Raw genomic sequence first — 26333 nt, forward strand, 5'->3', positions numbered from 1 at the left:
TCACACACAGAGCAGGGCAGATCAGGGGGTTGGGGCGCTGCACCCTGTCACACTCAGGGCAGGGCCAATGGGGAGGTTATGGCTCTACCCTGTCACACACAGAGCAAGGCCCGTGGAGGGGGGTTGGGGCGCCACTCTCTATCACCCACAGAGCAGGGCCGATCAGGGGGTTGGGGCGCCGCCACTGTCACACTCGGGGCAGGGCCGATGGAGAGGTTATGGCTCTACCCTGTTACACACAGAGCAGGGCCCGTGGGGGGGGGGGGGGGGTTGGGGCACCGCACCCTGTCACACACAGAGCAGGGCCTATCAGGGGGTGGTGTGCTGCACCCTGTCAAACACAGAACCCCAGGGCAATCAGGGGATTGGGGAGCTCCTCCCTATCAGGCACAGAGCAGGGCCCGTTGGGGGGGGGTTTGGGGCACCGCACCCTGTCACACACAGAGCAGGGCCGATCAGGAGGTTGGGGAGCTCCCCCCTGTCAAACACAGAGCCACGGGGCAATCAGGGGATTGGGGAGCCCCCCCCGTCACGAACAGAGCAGGGCGGATAGGGAGGTTGTGGCCCCGCCCCCTGTCACACACAGAGCCGCAGGGCGATCAGGGGGTTTGTGCGCTGCCTCCTGTCACGTTGATCCCGGTGCCGGGAGCCTCGCTGCTCCACTGATCCCGGTGCCGGGAGGCATATTATCCTTTTACTATATAGAATAGAGGCCTAGTGCACGGGTGGGGGTCGGCCTGTTTGCCCTGAAGAGTGTCCTGGATCAGGGTGGGGGTCCCCACTGGGGTGCCTGGACAGTCTGGGTGAGGGGCTGAGGGCTGTTTTCCGGCTGGTGAGTGACTAAAGCTTCCAACCGCTCCTTGTTTTCTTTTCTTTTTCTTTTTTTATTCTGGGTCATCTTTAGCTCTGAGGCCTCGCTGCTGAAAACATTGATACAATGTTTCGGTCCGGCTGGCTTTCAGTCCGGCTGGCTTTCAGTCCGGCTGGTTTCTGGGGTTTTGTTTAGCTTCTTATTTGCAACATAGTACATAATTGCTTAGAGTTGCAGCTGAGAGGCCGGCAAGTGAGGCGGGGAACGTTGGAGTCTGCAGCAAGCAAGTCTCCCTGCTCGCTTCAGTGCCTGGCTGCCAGCCGCCATCTTGGCTGACAGTTAATTTGCATATACTCACTGATTAGCCAATGAAAAGGGTAGCGGTCGTACGCTAATTACCATGTTTCTCTTTTACTAGTGTAGATATTTAATATCTATGAATCATTACTGAGATTAGATATTTCAAAATCAGCTTTAAAAATCACATATCTTGATAAATAATTAAATGCATATATACACATATAAATACACACTCACATGTATTACTTGTATGATACCCACTAAATACCAGTGGAAATCAGTGTCCACTGATTTTTAAAAATTTTTTAAATTCTTTTAACAATTAATTACTAATCTAAATGGAAAGCATTTCATCATCATCATAATATTGTATAATGTGAATTTAATAAGAATATGAGTGTAGTATCCTAGCATGAAAGGAAAAATAAGAAAGAAAAACAATCATTTTTGTTTTTCTGGAATAAAATATTTTACAAAAGTAGATTAGTTGTACCATTAATTAGCTGTTTTTTAATTCCACTTACAAAAAAACACACCATTATTATGGATGTGTTTATACCAGGAAAATAAGTGATAAATACAATTTTCATATGAGAATAAAAATTTCAAATCTAGGCTTTGATGTGGAGGTAAACATAACAACAAACAGAACAAATACAATTTTTTGTAATTAGACTATATAATAAACTTCTCAGGTGGAAATACCTTTGCAGCAGATACTAATGAGTCTTTATTTCTTTGTCTTTCTTCCTCCAAACATTTTTCCAATATTTCCTATAAATGATAAAACAGATACTAAATGTATTACTTGAAGTAACAGAGCACATTCTTTTCTCACTCTGAGCAAAGTTCAAGCATTACCTTCTGTTCTTGAGATTGCTGTACCAAAGCTTCCTTTATTTTTTCTTTTAACAGATCCTTCTCTGTATCTAGCATTTCAAGGAGCCTCTGATGCTACAAGGAAAGATAAATGCATTATGATTATACTCTGAGATCTATAATCTCTGAACAAGGAGGACAGCTGGTGGAATTCATTTGCCCAAACTATTGTATTTAACTACAGATTCAAAAGATGAATCTAGGGAAACAGTCAATATTATGTGATAGCTAATGTTAAAGCACACAGAGTTCATGTATTTACTTTTATTCCAATGTACTAGTGAAAAAAACAATCAGAAGCATCAGCCAGTAATAATAAACTAAGCACTTAGATTTTGAATGGAGTTTTCTTATGGGGAAACACAACAAAAGAAAATATATTCTTGTTCTCATGGATTTCTCTTTCATTTACAAAGGGCAAATAATATATTTTCTCAGATTTATAATGCTATTTATATAGAAGTTTCCTTTAAATAGAAATTAATTCTGATACCCAATATTTAAAACCAGATCTATGTCTTTCAAAATAGTTCTGATTTAAAACTGGTAACCTCTAATCTATTTTGTCTCTATGAATTTGACTATTCTAGATATTTCATATACATAAAATCAAACAGTAGTTGTCCTTTGTAACTGGCTTATTTCACTTTGCGTACTGTTTTCAAGATTCATCCAAGTTGTAGTATGTATCTAAAGATCATTCCTTTTTATGGTTAAATAATATTCTATTATATGTATATGCCACATTTATCTGTTCATCTGCTGATGGACACTTGGTTTGTTTCCACCTTTTGGCTATCGTGAATAATACCACTGTGAACATTCACATACAAATATCTACTGGAATCCCTGTTTTCAATTCTTTGGATATAAATCTAGGAATAGGACTGCTGGGTCATATAATATCTCTGTTTAACCTTTTGAGAAACCACCAAACTGTTTTCTATAGCTGCTGTACCATTTTACATTCCCATGAACAATGTGAAAGAGCTCCAAATCTCTCTCTATCCTCTACAATATTTGCTACTTTTTTGCTTTTTAAAAAATAGTCATTTTAGTAGTTGTGAAACTGTATTTCATTATGGTTTTCTTTCCCTAATGATTAAGCAAGTTAAACATCTCCATAAATGCTAACTTCTACTTCTGACACTAACTACTACTACTCCATTAAACTATTACTAGTATTATCTTCACAAAAAGAAAAATGATTAGAGCTCTTTTTGCGGCCTTAAAAAGGAACTATAGTAGAAAGTGCACTGGATTTGAGGTTTGTTCACTGTCTGAGATTCTGCCAGAAGTAGGGATGCCTTTCCTCTCTGGGCTAGAGATTATTTTAGTTATTTTACCAAAATAAACTAGAAATTATTAAGTATTAAGAGAGAGCTTGGTCCCCAAAATTTCAGCCTCCTCTCATTCTATCTAAAATAAATTATAGAGATATCTGGAGATTGGCTATATTAGTTCTTCCTTCTGCGTCAATATAGAATTCCTTAATGGTCCAAAAGGTCCAGCACCTGGAAATGGTTCACGTGATTTGTGAAGGTATGAGGGATGAATGGTGAATACATTTTTTGTACCTTATTAACTGATCATTCCAAGGTAGGGATGTTCAGAACTGCTTTTGTTACATAGAAGCTGAAATTGAACCAGTGGCAACATCCAATCATAAGACTCTCTTTCAAATATTTATAATATTTAAACAAAGAGAGACTTTCAACAAGATTTGCAGGACATAGACTTACAGCATTTTAAAAATCATCATAAAAATTAATTGAAATCTATACAAGTACATTTCATCCAAAAACAGTGAGAAGTTTGCTACATTTTACTTATCCAAAATATTCTATTGATTGCTTCTTAAAATTATATTGTAATTTTAGTAATTTTTTTAGCTAATGAAAAAACAAATGTAAACTATAAAGTTCTATTAATCTTAAAGAGTACTTAAGGCAAGGGTGTCAAGGACAGTTCTTTGAAATTTAGCCTAAAACAAAAGGCACTCAGAAATAGGTTATTTCTTTTTCCCCCTTTGCAAGAAATTATTCCAAGTGAAAAATGTTTGATGCAAAGTCAAATATAAATATAGAGGTTCTGTGGTTTTTACTGATTCCTGTAAAAAAAAAAAAAGAAATATAAAAAAGATCTTTTTTTCCTGGAATATGAGTCACAAGAGATATTGTAAACAGATTTAATCACAATCACACATGCACAGTTTTTTGTCGATTAGATTTTAGATTAAGCAGTAATGGAAGCTCATGCTCAGTTATACAGTTATCCATGTGTCACAGGCCCACAAACTTCACTTTACTTTGTATGTGGGGTGTGTGTGTGTGTGCGCGCGTAGTACATAGTCTGTAATGCAAACTCAAGAAGCATCTTCTCATACCTTCTATAAATCACAAACATTGAACAAGATCAAGCGATTTGGCAGGATAGTCTTAAAGCACATGCTCAGACATGCCTCCATTTAATACAATTTGAAAGAGGCTACATAAATTTAATAAAGATCCTGATATAAAGTAAGTTACAGATATTTCACCCATTCATGGGCCAACATGAATTATTATTTGGAAAGAAAACCTGAAAAAGATAAACTATAAGATTAAATGTACTTGAAGCATTTACCACAAGCCCAATAATATCAATAAACATTTTTAAGTGAATAAAATAAAACTATAATATAAGCTACACTAGATTTACTTCACCCAAATAGATATATTTATAATAGGCAAGAGAAAATGTAAGCAAATAAGTTAGTCACCCTTTTCAAATAGGCATTTGGCTTAAGGGAATGATATAAAGGAATGAAACAAAATTGGGAGACACATCAGCTTTATTGAAAAGGCAGGGCTAGTTTATACTTCCATAATGAGATTTCCGTATTTGTATAGTGTATATTTTAGTAAATGCCAAAGATATGTCACAATCCTGAACTTAAGCAGAAGAATATTTCTACTTCAATCATTTTCAAGGGAAATAGCTTTTAAAAATGCAACTCAATTCTGCTATTCCGTTTGCCTAAGCACAATGCAGTAAATGTATTTCAACATAACAGTATCCTTCAAAAGGTATTTGAAATGGGTACTTGAAATAAATGACCCATGTGTATAAGATAATCCCTTTAGCAAGAAGGAAAAAAAGAGACAGATTTATGCACTTCACGAAAAATGTAACATAATAGTGTAGTACTTTTCAGAAAATAATTTTTAAAATAATATATTTTTTTTATTGATTTCAGAGAGGAAGGGAGAGAGAGAGAGATACGAACATCAGTGATGAGAGAGAACCACTGAACCCACACCAGGAATTGAGCCCACAATGTGGGCAGACACCCTACCAGGCATCGAACCGTGACCTTCTAGTTCATTGACTGACGTTCAACCACTGCGCCACGCCAGCCAGCCAATAATTTGATGCTATACTTAACTGTTATAAAAATGTTCCTGGTCCCTGCTTTCTACTCCTTAGAATTTATCATCAGAAAACACTATGTAGAAAGCCCTCCATTTTTCATGCTGGTGGATCTCATAACCTTCACTTTCAAACTTTACACAATAATATCCCTATATCAGTTAGAATAAAACATTTTTCTAAAATCAGTTGACAAAAAAATATTCTAACTTATTGCAGGGTGAGGATCTGGTGGATAAGAAATCAGTTTTAGGAGCAAAACTTTTACTGTTTATATTGTTTCTTATGTTAGAAACACAGATTTGTGTATATATATATACTGATGCAAGTGATAGACATGGGTGTGATAAAATGAATGCAATTATAAGATAGAAATGATTAAACTTGTTGAAAGGAATGGATTATCACAATAATTGGATACTCACTGAACCAAGGACAATCTATCTAAGGCCTATAATACTGAAATAACTTAACTGAAGGGTCTAACAACAAAGGTAAGGTATAATTACTGATGTCTAATTTTAGCTGCTTAGGAAATGAAAACACAAATTATGTATGCTTATTATTAGTGTTAGCATATTTTCAAAAAAGCATCAAGTACAAAGGTAGGGGGCTGGATATAATATAAAAGAATAAAACATCATTATGAAGATGTATACAGCAACATTCCTTATAAAAATGCAAAACCCAAAACATTTTCAATGTCCAAAAAGGGGGTACAGTACAATAAACTATGCTGTGTCAACTAAAAGAAGTATCATGTTGTCATTAAAATAAATATAAAAATATGCATCAATATAGAATTATGTTTATAAAATAAAATTACTTGAAGACATGAAATTAAAGCCATCATCATTAATGTAACTATATATACTATTGCAAGTATACATACATATATGTATAACCATGCATATTATAACCATATATAATGTTACATATATCTGAATAAATATTGAAAGGGATCACAAAAATAACAATGCTTTATTAGGGAACTGGTGGGTGGAATACTGTTGTAATGTACCCCGCGAATCACAGAAGGACACCTCAAGAAGTCGAATTAAAGAGTCACATTTATTGCAATCCGGGACTATGAGGGGTCATTCCCAAATCTCATAGCAACCATTTAGTCACAGTTCCAGGATTATATAGGCAAAAAATCACACAGGTATTGATTACATTTTAGGGTTTGGAATGAGGCACCTGGCTCACAAAAAAGCAGATTACAGAAGCAGAATTAAGCATGTTAATTACAGTTTCGGGTCTCGGGGTCACTGAATTGACAGAAATACATTATCTAGAGCCCTTGGGTAACCTGTGTTAAACTTAGGCATGTTATTTAAATTACAGTTTTGGGTCTCCAGAAAACTGAGTTGATAGAAACACGTTATCTAGAGCCCTCGGGTCCACTGAGTCAGCTGGAATGCACCACCTGTGGCCACTAAAACAATTTAGGGTAATTGTGCTGTCCTGTTTCCCAGGTACAGAAGAATGTGCTTCGATAACCAGTAAGATCACAATCAATGGGATAGTCATTCAATCAATAAGGCATTCAATCGAATGGGATGACTTATACAATTTAGAAAATCAAAGTAACTTTTATATTGTTAAGCCAAACAACAGGGTTAGAGTTAAACTACAGTTTCCACCTGAAATGGTTGCTACCATACTTCAATACTCTTTTTTAAATTTAATAATGTTTTTATAAAAATGCAAAAGTAAAAGTATAGAACAATTTCACTGAAAATGGCAGTAAGAGTATCAGGATTGATCTACAGTGGAAAAATAAGTAAACAGGACAAACACTTGCTTAAAATACTTTAAAATAACTGAATAATTAAACATACTTTTTTTTGGTCCACATTCTAGGAAAAAAAATTAAATTGTTAAAATTAAGAATGTCCCACAAACAATTTACTCTTTTTGGCTAAATATTATAAGTACAGGGAAACACAGGCACAGGGGAAAATTAGGATTATTTTCCTGGGAAAAATATAAATATATTTTCTCAAATCTCATCTATTGGCCTATAGTATAAAATAAGCCATTTGGAACCCAAGACTTTCCATAAACTAACTCTAACATACCCTTTTAAAATCTAACTTATCTTTGAACTCATTTCACCATATTTTGGCTAACTTATTCTCTTCTATATTTCTTTGCTATGCCACAATGTCCATATTTCTCTAGATATTTAATAGATTCTTCCTATCAAAAATATTTTATGGATCAAAGAAGATTGAATAAAAGCTGTGTATTTTTCATACAGAACCTTTAATAAGCTAGTGAACATTTTCAAGCCCTAGATAGGAATAGAGTATTCATGGCTTCTTTAAAGTGTTTCATTATCATGTTTTTCCACAGAAACACCTTTCTAGATTTTAACTCTGAGATGTGGTTTGAGAAGTGGTGCTTTAAACCATTATTATCTTGCCTGGCTGTTTATTTATGAACTGACTTTAGCAATTTTAAATTAATTATGAATGTAATTAATATAAGCTCACTAAAACATTTCTATAATGTTTATATTTTCATAAAACAAAGGGGGATAAATAAAAATGAATTTTATACTTGTCTGGTTACATGACAGGTATATCATGGAAAACCCAGCATAAAAATGTTGGATGGAAAAAACAAAACAGCTCTTTAAATATTGCTGAGCTAGCAAGAAAGTTAAATAAATAGACAAAAATGCTGAGAAGCACAAATTCCTAGAGGTAAGCAAGCTTTGCATCCAGTAACTGTCCTTAAGAGATCTGAAGAATGCTGAAATATTGGAGTTTTGATTTTTATGGACCGTGCTTGCAAAAAGAAATCAAACTCTGGGGGCTGAAAAAGGAAGTTAGTTAAGAGACTCTTGCATAAAACTAAAATGACTGAAAGGCAACACCCTACGCGAGTGAACTAGAAAAATACCTACCCAGCAAAGAGAATCTAAAAGGGAACTTGTTAAACTAGGTTTTTGTTTTGAGTTTGGAAGGGAGGAGTAGGGGGGAGGTTTCCTGACAATTCATAATCACATGCTGCTACCTCTTTTGCAGGTTTGGGGCCAAAATTCCCATAAACTATGCTTTTCAAGAATTGAAGGACTATCAGAAGCAAAACAATTCTTTTATGGAAGAATAGACCTTAAACCCAAGCACCAAAAACTATCACAATTAAAATTCCAATGAGGGTGATTTCAAAAACATAAAACAAAATATCTGAGGAAACAAGTTACTATGACTGTAGAAAGGCAGGTGTGCAGAATCAGCCCTTAAAAAAAGCAGACACTAGAACAACTCATACAGTGTATTTGCGAAAAGTACATTTAACAAATTTGTAAAGTGTCAAAAGTATGAGTAAGAGAAAAGACATTAAAAAAATAAACGTATATTTGTCAAATAAAATGTGGTAATAAAATGTATATTAATTGAAAATTGAGGCTCCATGTTTGACTTAAACTTCAATTTAGACAAAATAAAAAAAACTATTAACAGAAAGACAGATCTGCAGTGATTATACAAAGTGCAGAACACAAAGAATTTAAGAATATGCTACAGAAGAATGAGAAATCATTAAGAAGATTTGACATATTACATTAAGAGTTCTGGAGAAAAATAACAGAGAGAATGAGGTAGAGGTAATTTTCCAAAATGAAGAAACACATATATACTCAGATTTAAAGCCCAATACATAATAAAGAATTAAAAAATACACCAAATAATATTATGGTGAAATAGCATAACTCAAAGCCAAAAGAGATTATATGTCATCAATCATAGAGAAAAGATGGATACCTATAAAAATTGTAATTAGTATTAACCCAGAATTATATATATAGTAAAACTACCTGAGGAATAAATCTATTTTAGTAAAAACAAAAATCAAGAGTTTACCTACAACACACCTTCACTAAAAAACTATTCGTGCCATCCAATAGCACTTTCAATTTGACCTCATTAGATACAGAAAAAGCATTTGACAAAATTCAACACTGTTTCATGATTAAAAACTCAACAACTTGGCTATAAAAAGTATGTATCTCAACATAATAATGGCCATATATGACAAGCCAACTGCTAATATCATATCCAAAGGTGAAGTGTTGAAAACTTTTCCTCTAATAAGACAGAGGTGCCAAAGCTCTCCACTTGTATTTAAAATAGTACTAGAAGATCTAGCCAGAGCAATTAGGCAAGAGCAAGAAACAAAGTCACTCAAATTGTAATTGAAGAAAAACAATTATTAGTGGTTTCAGATAAACATAGAAAATTCCAAAGACTCCATTCAAAAACTGTTAGAATAAATGAATTCAATAAACTTTCAGAATATAAAACAAACATACAAGAATTAGTTGTGCTTCTACACACTAACAAGGAACAAAAGAGAAATAAAGAAAATAATCCCAATTATAACAGCATAAAATATTTAAGAATAAATTTAAACATGATGATGAAAGAATTGTATACTAAAAACTATAAGGCACTGATGAAAGAAATGAAAGACAGAAATAAATGGAAAGATACCCTGTGTTCGTGAGGTGAATTAATATTCTTAAAATGTTCATAGTACCCCAAACCAACAAAAGATTCAATGTAATCCCTATAAAATTTTCAAAAACATTTTTCATAAAAATAGAAGAAACAATACAAAAACTCATATGAAACCACAGAAGACCCTGAACAGTCAAAACAATACAAAGAAAAAAGAACAAAAGTGGAGGTATCACACTTTATAATTTCAACAACAGTAGGGTATTGGTATATAAATGGGTACACAGGCCCATGGAAGGAAGTTAAGAGCCCCAAAATAAATCCATTCAACTAATAAGCATATATAAATATGTTCAACATCCTATGTCATTAGAAAATCACAAATTAAAACAACAAAATACCAATAACACCTATTAGAATTATAAAAATCAAAAACAGATACCAAATGGTAGTGAGGATGTGGAGCAATAGGGTCTCTCATTCATTGATGGTGTAAATGAAATGCAAATTAATACAGACACTTTGGAAAACAGTTTGGCAGGGTTTTTTTCTTTTCTTTCTTTCTTTTTTTTTAAATAAAACTACATATACTCTTTACCATTTCATCTAGCAAAATAGTTCTTGGTATATACACAAAAACCTAGGTCCACACAAAAACTGGCACACAGATATTTATAGCAGCTTTATTCACAATTGCCAAAACATGGAAACAAACAAGGTGTTTACAGTAAGTGAATGTATAAATAAACTGTGGTATATTCAGACAATAAAGTATATGCTAAAAGGAAATGCATTATCAAACCATGAAAAGACATGGAGGAAATCTAAATGCATATAGCTAAGTGGAAAAAGTCAATTTGAAAAGGTTACATACTGTATGATTCCAACCATATGACATTCTGGAAAAGGTAAAACTGTGGAGACAATAAAATGAGTAGCCAGGGCTAGGGTGGAAAAAGCTATGAATGGGTGGAACACAGGATTTTGAGGACAGTGAAAACATGCTAAATGACACTACAATGGTGGATATAAACCATTATACATGTGTCTAAACCCACAGAATGAACAACACCAAGAGTAAAACCGAATGTAAATTTTAGACATTTGATGATAATGATGTTACAATATAGGTACTTCTGTGGTGTGGGATATTGATGGTGAGGGAAGTGTGCATGTGTGTGGTGGGGGCTATATGGAGACTGTACTTTCTGCTTAATTTTGCTGTGAATCTAAAGTTGCTCCAAATAATAAAGTTTAAAATTAAAAAAGAAGACCATCAGGCCAAACTAACAACAAAAATTCAGTTATATGTTGTTTATAGTAGTTATATCTAAACCCAGAAATACTGATAATTAATCAAGGGTAAAAGCTTTAGGCAAATTCTAACCAAGATAAAACTTAGTGATACTAATGTCAACAACAGACTTTAGGCAAAGGCATTCTTAGAATTAAGACATCACAGAAAAATGATACCAGGAAGATAAAACAAACATAAATTTGTATGCACTTAATAACATAGCCTCATGATATATGAAGCAAAACTGTCAGAACTGCAAAGGAAAACTGACAACTTCCTTTATCTGAGTACTGAAAAATCAGTAAATTAAAATTGGAACATAACTCATAGGTTTGATTAATGGATATATAAGTAACACTACACCAATAGTGGAATACACAATGCTTACAAGCATGTATGTGGATTAAAAAGGGGCCACATACTAAATCTGACAAACTAAGGGGAGGCCTGCATGACAGCTTTACAAATTCAGAGACCAAAAGTAACCACATAGGATGGTCTAAACTAGTGATTCCCAAAGTGGGCGCTACCGCCCCCTGGTGGGCGCTGCAGCGATCCAGGGGGGCGGTGATGGCCACTGGTGCATTTGTTTTAACTTTTTTTGTATTACCTTTCTATTCTGAGTTCAATAAATAGTTTCATAATTTCAAACTTCAATGTTTCTAATTTACACCGTTCTTTACTATATTTTACAAAAAAGGTAGAAACATTAATACATATATCTTTCTGTTTAACTGCTATTAAAAATTAAAAAAAAATTAATTTCCAGGGGGCGCTGAGTAATATTTTTTCTGGAAAGGGGGCGGTAGGCCAAATAAGTTTGGGAACCACTGGTCTAAACATAAAAGTTTCTAACTAAAAGCAGATCATGGTGGGTAGTCACATCCTAGGCCTATGGCTTCCTTGATAAAGGTGAATCTTTACCTTAAGTGAGTTTGTCTATTGTCTTTTTGCATCTGAGATAATAAACCTTTGGAATGTCAATCTGCTTTTCCAGATCCCTCAGGGCAGAACAGCCTATCAGAGCAGGAGACCACAGAACACCCTCATTGTCACACAGTTTCCCACATACCATTTCTATGTGCCTGACAGGTTAATTATTAACATCCTGCACCCACCAATGTAAAAGAAGTACCTGTGTGTCACTCCATTTTACTTTTTATCCAACCCCAGAGATTTCCATGCTTTGTTCTCTCCTGTCCCATTTATCTATCACCAATAGATTTCATATAATCTTCCTAACACCTCCTCCTTCATTCTAATGTATAAAAAAAGCTGTAAAATTGCATTCTCCAGAGCATTTTCTAAATCTGTTGTGATTTTACTTCCCGAATACTGTCATTGATTTGGCTCAAATAAACTTATAAAAATTCTCTAGGTTTGGACATTTCTTTCATCAACATATGGAACATTTATGAAATTTTGCAAATTTGTGGGTCATTTTTACAATGAAAGGTTCAGTGAAATTTAAATATTATTCTCTGACCACAATGTAATAATTAGGAATCAATATTTAACAGAGATTGAAAAATGTCATATTTAGAATCTTAAACATTCTAAAGATAATTTTACACTGAATTAGATACACATTTGTCACAGTCAACTACAGGATTGAGCAACTAAAAAGAGTTTTTAGGAGTAAAATAGGCAGGTTTAGGGAGTCCTAGAAAAAAAGGGGGGTCCATGGGGAAAGGCTGCATAGCTGGGGGGTTGGGAGCTGCCAAAAGGCATACATTCACAGAATAAAGGGAGAAGAAGACACTCATTCACAGAATAAAGGGATAGGAAGACAGAAGATTAGGGGAAAGCCACAGAGAGTAGAAAAACAAAAGGGAGATAGAGGAAAACAGATTTTCACAGGGAATAGAGAATTCTACCACAAAAGGGAGAGAAAAGGGGGGGACCCACCTGGGGTCTGAGCTCTGAAGCCACTATAGTGACCAATCAGAGGGGATTATCAGGACACAAAGAACTGCAGCCTCTATAAACCATAGGAAAGAGGCACTAAGTGGACTACCCCTTTCGAACACCCTCTCCTACATGGGAGTCTGTATTATTTCCCAATAAAGTTCCACCTTTTCCTATACCACCTTTTGTCTGTGGCTTCATTCTTCAAATTCACCTGAACAAGGACCTGGGAAATCACCTTTGCAACCTGCCCAGAGGAAAACCACGCATTTCCGTTTAATTTCCGTGTTTGACAACTATAGGACATCCCCGGCAAGGGCAGAGCATTCCTCTTCACAGAGAAACAAGTAGAGTATGAAATAAGTTTGACCACAACACATAAGTATGTACTTCATTACAGAGGAATGAAATATCTATCCTGTAATGGAGTTTATTATCCCTTAACTAGTAATCTTTAATGATATTTCATGTAGAAAAATTTAATTAAACCTATATACAACTTTTTAAAGTTTCTTTTCAATATATACACAATTTCTTTATAGGAAATTTAGTGAAATGTCTACTTTTTCTAAATAATCCTATCTAATAATAGACAAACATGGTAATTGACCATACCTTTGCTACACCTCCCATTGGCTAATAGGTGTGATATGCAAATTAACCACCAACAAAGATGGCAGCTAATTTGCATATGTAGGCACCAAGTGATGGAGCGAAGCCTGCTGGCCCTGGGAAGGAGCAGCAAGCGAAGGCCGGCGTGGCGAGCGAAGAGCTAAGAGGGAATCCCGCTGCACCGGCCCCGCCCCTGGGGCCCGAGCGGCGAGCTAAGAGCAAAGGCCTGGGTTCCGGGTGCCGGAGGAAAACTGGTGCCAGCAGCCAGGGGAAGGGGCGCCCAAGGGGCCCTAGACTGCGAGAGGGTACAGGCCGGGCTGAGGGACCCACCCGAGTGCACAAATTTTTGTGCACCGGGCCTCTAGTCCTATATAATAAAAGGCTAATATGCAAATCGACTGAATGGTGGTATGACCGGTCACTGTGACATGCACTGACCACCATGGGGCAGACGCTCAATGCAGGAGCTGCCCCCTAGTGGTCAGTGCGCTCCCACAGGGGGCGTGCTGCTCAGCCAGAAGCACTGAGCCAGGCTCACAGCTGGCGAGTGCAGCGATGGTGGCAGGAGCCTCTCCCGCCTCCATGGTAGCGCTAAGCCATCAGTTGGACATCCCCCGAGGGCTCCCGGACTGCAAGAGGGCGCAAGCTGGGCTGTGGGGACCTTCCCTCCCCCGAGTGCAGGAATTTCATGCACAGGGCCTCTAGTGTTTTATATAAATGTATATAATGTTAAAAATCAGATTCCTGCCCTGACCAGTTTGGGTCAATGGATGGAGAGTCGGCCTGTGGAGTCTAGGGTCCCAGGTTTGATTCCAGTCAAGGGCATGTACCTTGGTTGCAGGCACATATCCAGTGGGGGGTGTGCGGGAGGCAGCTGATCGATGTTTCTCTCTCATCAATGTTTCTAACTCTCTATCCCTCTCCCTTCCTCTCTGTAAGAAGTCAATAAAATATATTTTTAAAAAAATCAGATTCTTATTCAAAGCTATAAGCTTCTTTAGAGAAGAAAAAAAAAGTACCTGCTTTTACAAATTATACAAGAATGTGCAGAGAATGATATGGACAAAGTAGAATGTATCCTAGATATTTAGAGTACTGCTTTCATTAATTGCATTAAGCATGTCAAAACACTCTCCTTTTCTCTGTTTTTTTTTTTTTTAAATATATTTTATTGATTTTTTACAGAGAAGAAGGGAGAGGGATAGAGAGTTAGAAACATCGATAAGAGAGATGGACCAGCTGCCTCCTGCACGCCCCCTACTGGGGATGTGCCTGCAACCAAGGTATATGCCCTTGACCGGAATCGAACCTGGGACCCTTGAGTCCGCAGGCTGACGCTCTATCCACTGAGCCAAACCGGTTCGGCCTTTTCTCTGTTTTAAAATCATCAATTTGTCTTTTTGCTATGCCCTGGCCTTGATAAAAATCGCAAAACAAAGCTGAGTATTTAACATTATGTTTTTTAATCACATTATTTTCCCTAATAAAAATAGGTACTGTAATTTAAGATCTAAAAAATACATACCTATAAATTATTAAACAATTAACTTTTATAATAGTTTTTCTTAAATTAACTTACTAAGACACCTATTTAAATCCAATACTCTTAAAATTCTGGCAAAATATACCAGATACAATGAAATTATTCAATATCACAAAAGTAAAACAAAACAAAGTTTTCACACAAAATTTCTATATGATATAGCTTTAAAATACATGTACAGATTGATTACAAAAAGACATTAGGAATTTGGGGGGAATGATGAAATGATTTTTAAATACTGATTTCAGTGGTAGCTGCAAAACTAAGTGTCAAAATTAAAAAAGTGGTACACTTAAAATGGGCGGTTTTTACTGTATATGATTTATGCTTCAATAAACTTGAAAAAAATACACATACACTATTAGTAAGTTATTTTTGAACTTAGATTCAATTTAAGTTTATGATCTTATGGATATTAGTGTTCAAGAGAAGTTCTACCAGTTACAATTGCCCAAAGATATCTTTTCTAAAAAAGAGTATTGGATTAATATATGACTCTGATAACAGCAAGCAACTGTCTTTCTCTGAACTATGGTGAAAGCAAAAAAAAAAGTAGTGGTCACCTAAATACTGTACACAAATATTATTGGGAAACTAATTAAATAACTCTCCTAAGTGCAACCTGACCAATGCTTTAACAAGGTTACAGTTTGAACCACACTAATCATCTGGTTTGCAAGATTTCCTGCTGGACATCAACACTAACCACTCGTTAGACCCAAAACCACCTTGGGAAATAGCTGTGGCTAAGATTTACACAGACCAGTAATGGACTAAATTACTGGTTCAGTTGAAAAACAGGTCATAAGCATATATAACATGACAGAAATTGAAAAGTCAATAAAAAGAATTATGTATCAAACTCCCAGCCCCACTCCTCAAAATTTAGCTGAGAGTTTTAAGACTGAAGTTGTAGGAAGTCTTAAGTCTAACAATTTTCTCACATAAACCTTATAATTATCATGAAATGCAGACTTGGTGAATAACACCTTAGAAAAGATGATCACATTTTTAATATCTTTTAGATAGGAAATAAAGTAATCCCATCAAATACCTTTAACATATTTTCTTCAAAGATTATACATTAATCTAGAAGAGAACAATGTAGAAAAAATCCTCTTTTTCCTATGCAAGATTAACATATTCCTTAGCCAAAAAGGATAATTTCTTCAAGCAGAATATATTATTTTCTACAGTCTCATAAAATACCTATTTTAAAATACAACATATTCCATTCCCCCCCCCCAAAATAAACTATATTTCTATGAAGTATATGAGGGTAACATAGTAAACATAGGTAAATGATGAGTAAGCATATTATATAATTAAAAATGTAATAAGTACTAACATCAATAAAAGGATGATTAACAAAAAAAAAAATAGAATACTCATACGGGTTTAGTTCTGATTAGTTTGTTTATAAAAGGGACCAATAGTTCTAAAATTCGGTTCTGCAGAGAACTAGACATCCCCATCCCCACTTCAACTAGAGTCACTATGTCTTTATTGGTCTTATTTGTAAGGAAAGTTTTCAATAGACACTTTTAATCTAAGGAAAGTTTTGATGGATAAATTTGTAAAGTAGATAATAAAACCATATATTCACACTTTTACTTTCAGCTTTGACATGTAAAATCTTGCAATATCACTCCAATTCTTAAAACAAGTAAAAAGCTGAACAAACTAAGATCAATGATGTGCCTTAGATCCATCAAAGAACTCTCACAGGGCTAACTGCCACCCCAAAATCTACCAAGATAGGAAAATCCAGTGAGACACAACCAAGATCGTCCTCCCAAAACAGAAGCTGCTGGAAACAAACTGGTAGGAACACTTACATGATAAATTTGAAGAATCACTGAAGACTGAATGAGAGTAAGTATGAGAGTAAGAACTCTTGGGGGTTGATGTCATAGGGTCCCCACACTCTTATGAGTTTTCTCCCCAGAAATCTGATCAGGATCTCAATGTGAAGAGCCAAGAAATTTCCCCTCTTGGTTCTGGCAAAGGGAGCAGAAAATATAAACACTGTGAATTATGCTCAGAGCAGTCTCCATAACAAAGGCCTATTCTTTAAGTAAAAAGACTTTAATAAAGCCTTATAAAACCTTCCACCTCTAGGAAAGGCATTACCAAGATTCTAGCTCCCTCTAGCCATCTTGTGTCTTATAAAATGGGGGAGGGTGTGTGTGTGCTAACAAATACTTATAAAGGACTGAACCCACTAAAAGACAAATATTTTTATCATAAGAGAATAGGATGCTTCCCTTCCCCAATGCCTTACTCACATAACAGTGAATAATAGCTGAAAGAGCTGTAAGGTGCAGACTCAATCTAAGGAGGAATTCTTAGGGAAGCCAAAGACAAGGGAGATAAGAACAAGGACCGTTGGATCTTTAGGAATCTGAATCCTGTGGCAACTTACAACAGAAAACATTAAACACAGCTGCTCAATCCTGACAAAATCACAGAACTTTCCACTAAAAGTCTACCACAATTTCTCTTACAAAAAAATATGTTCATATTTTTGAGGTATAATTGACAGATAACATTAGTTTCAGGTAATGTAATGAATCAATATTTGTATATACTGTAAAATTATCACAATAAATATAGTTAACATGTCATCACACATAGCTACAAAATCATCTTTTCGCAAAAAAATTATAAGGCATACTAAATAAATGTCTCAAGGAACAAAAAAAAAGCATCAGAACCCATTTCAGATATGACAAAGATTTTGAAATATAAGACTGGAAATTTAAAATAAAAATGATTAATATGTCGAAGAATCTAAAGGAAAAAGAAGATAACATTCAATAGTAGATTATTAATATACAGATGGTAACTCTAAGAAAGAATCAAAAGGAAATGTTAGAAATCAAAACAGCAAGGAAGAATGCCTTTGATGGGTTCATCAGTGGAGTCAACCTAAGCAAGGAAAAAATCATGAGCAGGAAAATAGACCAATAAAAACTTCCTAGATCAAGCATGTCAAACTCATTGCCTGCAGGCTGCATGTGGCCCACACGAATATTTTTGCAGCCCAGTCAATATAACTGTTTGTAAGGAACATTTTAATAAAAATTTCATAACTTAATTTTTACAATATCCTGTTATACATAATTAATAACTAACTACAAGTTCGCTAATGACTGATTATAATAATCCTGTTGCATTCATTTCCTTTACCACAGGCACATCATTTCTCTCCACTAATACTAGCAGTGAATATTTTAGCATATGATTGCCACGTCATTAGTCTTGTATTGACTTGTTTGGTGTGCGTAACAGGAAATATTTCACTTTTGGAGAACAAGAAAAATAGGTTTATTTGTATTATGCTTATTAATTTATGGGTTATTCCGTGTCTGGTAAGTTAATGTTCAAGAAAAAATATTAATTTTTATTAAAATATTCTATTATTTTATGTTAACAATTACTCATTTATTTCAGCCCTTTGTATTCAGCATGTCTCTATCAAAATAAACCTATGTTTCTATGAAAATTGAAGCTTTTGTTTTTTGCGGCCCATATAAACGTAAACCTTGTTTATTTGGCACCTGTTAGCCTTTGAGTTTGATCTGCTTGCCCTAGACTGAAGTGCAAAGAGAAACAAAAACAAAGAGGAAAACAAAACAAAATCACAGAGCAGAACAACAAAAACTGTGAGATAATTTAAAAACGAATAATGTGTGTAATATTTGAAGTGATAATAGATATATTTGAATAATAAGAATTAAGATGATATATTTAAAGTAATAACAGAAAATTTTCTAAAATTAATAACAAACATCAAACCACAGATCCAGGAAGCACAGAAAAAAAAACAAGCAAGATAAATATTTAAAAACCTAAACTTATGTATTGTATTCAAATAAAGCATCAATGAAAAAGAGGAAATCTGAAAAAAAGCCAGAGCAAAAAAACAAAAACTTGTAAATAAAACGTATATGAGGAAAACGATCAAGATTACAGTAGACTTCTCTTCAGAAATTACGCAAGCTAAAAAGTGGAGTGAAATATTCAAAATGTTAAAAGAAAAAAAAAATCAAGAAGAGCAGAGATATGGCATACTATAAGGGCAGTGGGCAGAGTAAGGGGGGTGTGGGTGATTGTAGGGAGTGTAAGGACAGCTTAACCCAGCCCCGGCAGTGACAGGTTGCTTGCTTATCTATAATCAGTCTAGCCCTCGCTTGCTGCACTGTGCAGACCCACATCTGGAACAATAAGTTTGCAGAGGCTCTGAACCAAAATCAAGTCCCCAGGTATTAGCAGCTAATGTCAGCTAGGGGACTTTCCATAACCTACTTTGCAGCAAAATAGTTTTTAGAAAACCCCATACAAAGACCCGGAAGCAAGAAACAGAATCTGGGGATGTATAAAACTGGGTTTAGGAGAATAGAGGCTGCTCAGTTTGGGGTACTGACCCCCTGAGTCAGCAGCACTGCTTTTGGAATAAAGGTGAATTTCTGTATCTCCTGAGTGCTTGAAGGTCTGTTTTCCCATCTTTGGTTACTGTGCCGTAACAATATCACATAATAAGATATACCACACTTGCCGAAACCGGTTTGGCTCAGTGGATAGAGCGTCGGCCTGCGGACTGAAAGGTCCCAGGTTCGATTCCGGTCAGGGGCATGTACCTGGGTTGCGGGCACATCCCCAGTGGGAGATGTGCAGGAGGCAGCTGGTCGATGTTTCTCTCTCATCGATGTTTCTAACTCTCTATCTCTCTCCCTTCCTCTCTGTAAAAAATCAATAAAAAAAAAAAAGATATACCACACTGTAATAAACAGTAATACAAATAGTATGGTACTTATATAAGAATAAACAGATAAATTAATGCAACAGAATAGAGAGCTCAGAGATAGCCCCATGTAATATATGGGAACTTAATATAGGATAAAGAGGCATTGCAAAACAATGTGTAAAGTGTACATTGTTTATTAGTTCAGTGGTTCTCAAACTTCTGCAAACATCAGAAACAGCTGGAGTACTGAGATTGATGGGCCCAAGAGCAGAGTTTCTGATTAAGTAGTCTGGGATGGTGCTAGAGACTTGCATTTCTAACAAGCTCCAGAGTAATGCTGTTATTGAAGCTTCTGGTCCAGAAACAATACTCTGAAAACACCACCTTAGTGCTGTCAGGAACTCAGCTGAACTGGAGAGAGCAAGCTTGCAGGTGTGGGAGTTGCTGATTAAGCAACAATGAGGGAAAATGAAAGTAAGAGAGAAGCCTTTAATCACTTATGAGCAAGTGATTAAACCTTGAGAAGCACTGGTTCCTCCCTATTCCATTTTCCCCACAGAACTGTGCACAGGTGCAGGTCATATGAAGTAGCACAGAAGTGAGAGTCATCTTACTACTGTTGGAATCCTGAACAACAGTCTCTGACAGTTTTATGGACCCTAGGGTGGGGGTTGAAAAAGGTAGTCTGGAGGAGGAGTGTGAAAGTACTGAATACTGAATCAGAGTGGGAAAAAGTATCTTTAAGGTTTCTCCCTCCTACTCCCAATAAGGAGGCCTAAGCAGAAGCACCTCAAGAAGACCTCTGTCCAAAGTTTCAGATAAAGAGAAATAGGAATGAAGACCCCTGAGTTAGGAATGCAGCTATGCAAAGAGCATGGCCAGCCATTGGGGCCTGAGTACTTGAATGCAATCCATTGATTGTGTACCACGTCTAGTGAGGAAAGAGTGTTTTTTTCCCTGAGGCTTGACAGGTAAAGCCTTGGTAATGCCCTGAAAAATCACACACAGGTTTTTAACCAGAAACTGGACTGAAACATATGCTACTAGGAAAAGTGGCTCATTTTAGGGAAGAACATACAAGTGGACACTGGATCTTTATCTAATACTAGAGGCTCGGTGCACAAAATTTGTGAACTTGAGGGGGGGTCCCCCAGTCTGGCCTGTGCCCTCTCACAGTGCAAGAGCCCCACGATCGATTGCACCAAAGAGGTAGGCCCCACCCACCCATCCAGGGCTCCTCGATGGATTGCCCCAAAGAGGTAGGCCAGAGCCAGCGGTTCTGCCTCTGCGTTGCACATGCAGCATCAAGCCTCTGCCCATCTGTGCGCGCACACAGGCTCCTGGTGTTTGCTTGTTGCAGTGTGAGGGCCTCAGGGTGTGAGGGCATGACGACCACATAGGCTTTTATTAATAGGATTATATGCAAAGTTAGACTCTATAGGGAAAAAATGTGAAATATAAAGTAAGTAGAAAAAGAATATACAAATAAGCCTTTGCCTGTAAGGATAGTAAAGGAATTCTTAAAGTACAAACCACAAGGCAAAAATTATAAATTGGATTATATTAGAATTAGGGATTTATTAATTTTTTTTAGCAATAAACATTAATGACCAAGTTCGTATTCCATTTACAGATAAAAGATATTCATTTTATCTAAAACCCTTTAGGGATTAATATTTAAATTTACAAAGAACTACTGGCAAAAAATATAGATCCACCTCAATTTTAAAAAAGACTAATGAATAGGCAATTAATTGAAAAGGTAATCCTTAAATTAACAAATTTATGATAAGAAATGCAAATTAAGAATGATGTATCGATTATTAAATGAGTAAAAATTAAAAGCTGGATAATGCCAGGTTTGGGGGATGTAGGAATCTGTATATTGCTGGTAGGACTGTAATCTGTCACCACCATCCTGGAGAACAAATTGGCAATATTTACATACATGCATGGCCTATCATACAGCATTTACAGAGTGTATGGAGATGATGATCAACAACTGATGGACAAATGGATGGACAAACATTTTTTTCTTGCACTTAAGTATAAGAACACATAAAAGTTTTTGGGTTGGTAAAGAGTTAAGAGACAACCTAGAGCTCCACAATGAGAGAGTGGATAGAGAAAATATGGAGGCTACAACTTTGAAAAATGAATTAGATTTACATAGTAACAGAAAGATGCTAAAACATGGGAAATCATGTACATATACCAACAGTTTTGAATTTTAAAAGCACAATGTATAGTGGTGGATTTTAGAAGCATAGACCTTAGTGGAAAAAAGTAGGAAACAGAATGAGTTCTAATATAATGCCATTTTTGAAAAATAAAAATATATACATACAAAATAATAGCACATAGATTGCAAAATAAAGGCACATATTAAAATGGTTCCCTCAATGAGAGGGAAGACAGTATGAAAACTAGAGAATAAGGACAAAAATTTAATGTGTGTGTACACACACACACACACACACACACACACAGGCTTTGCGAGACCCAATAGGATAATATGTCATGAACTAATGAACCGGGGAGTATGATTAACTCCCTTTACTTGAGGTTAAGTTAGAAAAAGATTACAATTATCATGATAAAGTAAAAGACAATATTACTGACAACTAACCCAAGAGGGAGAAGTATAAGCGGGAACAAAAACCACATTTTGCAAAACATAGCTGAGTCACAAAATAAATAAATTGTGTTGGACCTACCCATGATGTGCATAAAAGACTATCTGAGGTTAAATCTTTATCAATACTTCACATAGACCCATATATTTTAAGCTAAGAGCACAGAAAGAAACTAATCTAACAGTAATTCTAGACAAACTCACGTGTTCTAAAGATCACAGACTGTTCCAGTCACTTTTAAATACATTTTTACAAATCTCTGCAAGACCATTCCATGACTAATTCTAGCCCCCCCAAATCCTGTAATATTCTTCCCTACTTGCCCTTTTAAGATATTCATAGTTCCCTTGGTGTATATTATTCCTTGTGCAGCAACCTTATAAACCAAACTTTGTTAGACTACAGGTGGGTTCCTGGTAGCCTTTGATTTATGGGCTTTAATAGCGCTGCATTATGGGGTACACAGAGGAGCTGCCCTGGAACAGCTGGAGGCTGCTGCCACTATAAAGCCTTCCATTTACTCCAGGTCCTTTTTTCTTTCACTCTGAGGAGAGCTGACAGAATTACTCTTTTGGGAACAACTATACACTCTTCATATAGCTTTGTTCTAGGTAGTCTAATCTATTTGTTTCATTCCAGCAACATCTAAAGTGAAATGTAAATGTTAAATGAGTTAATACAGTAAAATGCTTAGAGCATGCACCTATAATATCATGTGAATGCTTTTTTAGACATACTAATTATAGTAAATCTGGTAATTTCATAATCTGAACTTCAGTCCTCACTTTATTTATCTATTTATTTCCTCTTTTACTGCCATTCATACAATCAAGAGTTATAGGCTCTATAATAATCGCTAAGTCACAACAGGAATAAATGGAGAACTTGTAAGTACCCATAAAAAAATTTTTGAGATGCCTAACGGGTTAACATTTTTGTTGTTGTTAATCCTCACCCAAGGACATTTTTCCCATTGCTTTTTAGAGTGTGTAAGGAAGGGTGGGAGGGGGGGAGAAAGAGAAAGATCTATGTGAGAGAGACACATGGATTGGTTGCCTCCTGCACATGTCCCGACCAGTGCCTGGGATCAAACCTGCAGCCCAGGTATGTGCCCTTGACTGGGAATCGAACTTGTGACCCCTCAGTGTGGGGGCACTCTAACCATTGAACACACTGGCCAGTGTGCATCACCATTTTTTGAAACAGACCTTGAAAGTAATGCAAATGATGAGAATTTATTTTTTTCAAATGATAAAAATTTAAATGCAGAATATTTCAGAGTTTGATTTGGCTAATCCTTGTGACCAATGACATAATGCTGAATTTTGAGTATACAATAAAACGATTTTCATCTAACACCAACTTCTGACTCATGAGCTTTAATTGTAAGATCCCAAAAATAATAAATAGCTGTCCAATCTAAATTATTAAATTGCTCATGTGATAGATAATCTATTAAATATAAAGATCTTCCTCATGCCTCCTTTTCATCGAAATTGTTATCATTTAAGACAGAACATAAGTTATTTTAAAAATCTCAAAGCAGCCCCAGTGGCTCAGTGGTTGACTGTCAACCATGAACCAAGAGGTCACCGGTTTGATTCCAGGTCAGGGCACATGCCTGTGTTGCAGGCTTGATCCCCAGTAGGGGGCATGCGGGAGGCAGCCAATCATCAATGTTTATCTCCATCCCTCTCCCTATTCCTCTCGCTAATATCAATAAAAAACTTATTTAAAAAAATCTCAGAGTAAAAAAAAGAAATTTAGTGGGTAGATAGGTTTTCTATAATAAGCAGTTATTTTACTACTAAAATACTAAATTCGTGCACTGGCTGGGGAGTCCCTCAGCCCAGCCTGCCCCCTCTCATAGTCTGGCAGCCCTCAGGGGATGCACTACTTGCCTCTGCAGGAGGCAACCGGGCTGATCAGGGGAAGGTGCCACCCCTATCACCCCACTGCTGCAGCCACTGCTGGCCACTGCAGCCGCCAAAGTGTTTTCATCAACACGGACTCCAAACCCTTCACCACGAAAAAATGACAACTTTCTTTAGGCATTTTCAAAATATCTCTTTCATAGGATATGACATTTCTTTCTTTCTTTTTTTTTTTAATCCCCACATGAGGATATTTTCCCATTGATTTTTAGAGAACGTGGAAGAGAGAGGGAAAGACAGAGAGAAACATCAACGTGAGAGGCACACTTCGATTGGTTGCTTCCTGCATGAGCCCTGACGTGGGCCCCAGCCAGGGAGGAGCCTGCAACCTAGGTACAAGACCTTGATCAGAATCGAACCCGGCCGCGGGGCTGAGACTGGGGGCCGACTCCCCTGCGTGTTGTTCTCTCAGGCTCAGGGCCCATGCCAGGCCCCTCCTCCTGAGCTGGTCGTGACCTTTAAGGCGTCCTGGCCTAATTTGCATATTACCTCTTTATATATATTGATTATTTCTGCAATCTATTTTCAATACTTTATCTTCTATAAGTTAATAAAAGTATTTCGTAAGAAATTTTTTCTACCCAAGGAATTAATTTTATCCAGAGTGATATTTAAAAAAAAATATTAATCTTTCTGAAGAAAAATACCTAAGATATTGGTTTATAGAAATAAAATCAATGTAAAGGTAGAAATTTTTTTAAAAAATATTCCCTTTAAGGATTGAAGTAAACAGCCTAACATTAAATAAAATATTTTATCATGTCCCTAAGTATAGTAAAAAGTCTTTATGTATGTAGACAAATGAGGAAATTCTAAAGCAAGAATGGTAATATCAACTATACTCATGGCCATGTCTATCTGGATCTCCACTCAGCAAATGCCCAGGTAATGCAAATTAAACTCAATTTTTAGAATCACAAAATCTTGGGGCCAGAACTTAAAGAATACTTAATCTGACTACTCAGCTAATGCTTAGAGCCCCTGCACAAATTATCCATTTAATGACTGTCATTGTTGTGACAAGGATACTCCAGAGAAAGGTAATGTGCTACCTGGAGAAAACACTACTCACTATCCCTTTATATGTTAAATCATATGAAATAGCAATTATTTTAGGTAAAAATGGTCTAATATTGCTAATTTCATATCAATCTATACTAATAAAAGGGTAATATGCTAATTAGGGTAGACGTCTTCCGGACGTCCATCGGGACAAAGCCACAGTGGCTGCGAGTCCTGGGGCTCAGGCAGCCGTGAGCCCCGGTGGCTGCGAGGCCCGGGGCTCAGGCCTCGCAGCTGCCATAGTTGGCAGTGGCAACAGCAACGGGGTGATGGGGGCAGTGCCTTCCCTCTGATCAGCCTGGTCACCTCCTACAGAGAGAGGCCAGACTGCTTCTTAGGCCCGCTCCCCCTGCCCCTGGGCGGCGGGGGGGAGCAGGCCTAAGTCATCAGTAGGACATCCCCTGAGGGCTCCCAGACTGTGAGAGTGGGCAGGCCGGGCTGATGGACCCCCCACCCAGTGCACGAATTTTCATGCACTGGGCTTCTAGTGTAATGTAGTTAGGTGAACCCTAATACATCTTTGCATTTTTGTGTTGAGTTAAAAAGTTTCTCTCTGCTTTCAATACACTGACCCTAGAATGATCCAAAATAAGTCAATTATTTTTTCATATAACACACTTCAAAATAGGTAACTTAATTCAAGTAGTGCCTTTAATTGTTCTTCATACTATATGTTTTTATGTCCCTTCAACTCTATATTCACTGTCCTTTAAATATG

General features: G+C 36.4%; 1 protein-coding gene across 3 annotated transcripts in view; it reads right to left on the reverse strand.

Moving 5' to 3' along the window:
* The window catches only part of CCDC91 (coiled-coil domain containing 91), a 348316-nt gene that overhangs the window by 81625 nt on the left and 240358 nt on the right, over positions 1 to 26333 (reverse strand). For all 3 annotated transcript variants that reach the window (XM_070410494.1, XM_070410493.1, XM_070410495.1), the window contains 2 exons: positions 1973 to 2065; positions 1817 to 1885 (listed from right to left, as the gene is read on the reverse strand). In XM_070410494.1, coding sequence (XP_070266595.1) covers positions 1817 to 1885; positions 1973 to 2065 — 162 coding nt within the window. The remainder of the gene's footprint in view (positions 1 to 1816; positions 1886 to 1972; positions 2066 to 26333) is intronic.

This window comes from Myotis yumanensis, unplaced genomic scaffold, assembly GCF_028538775.1.
Source record: "Myotis yumanensis isolate MYYU_CA2020_CCGP unplaced genomic scaffold, mMyoYum1.0.hap1 SCAF_3, whole genome shotgun sequence".
Taxonomy (NCBI): domain Eukaryota; kingdom Metazoa; phylum Chordata; class Mammalia; order Chiroptera; family Vespertilionidae; genus Myotis; species Myotis yumanensis.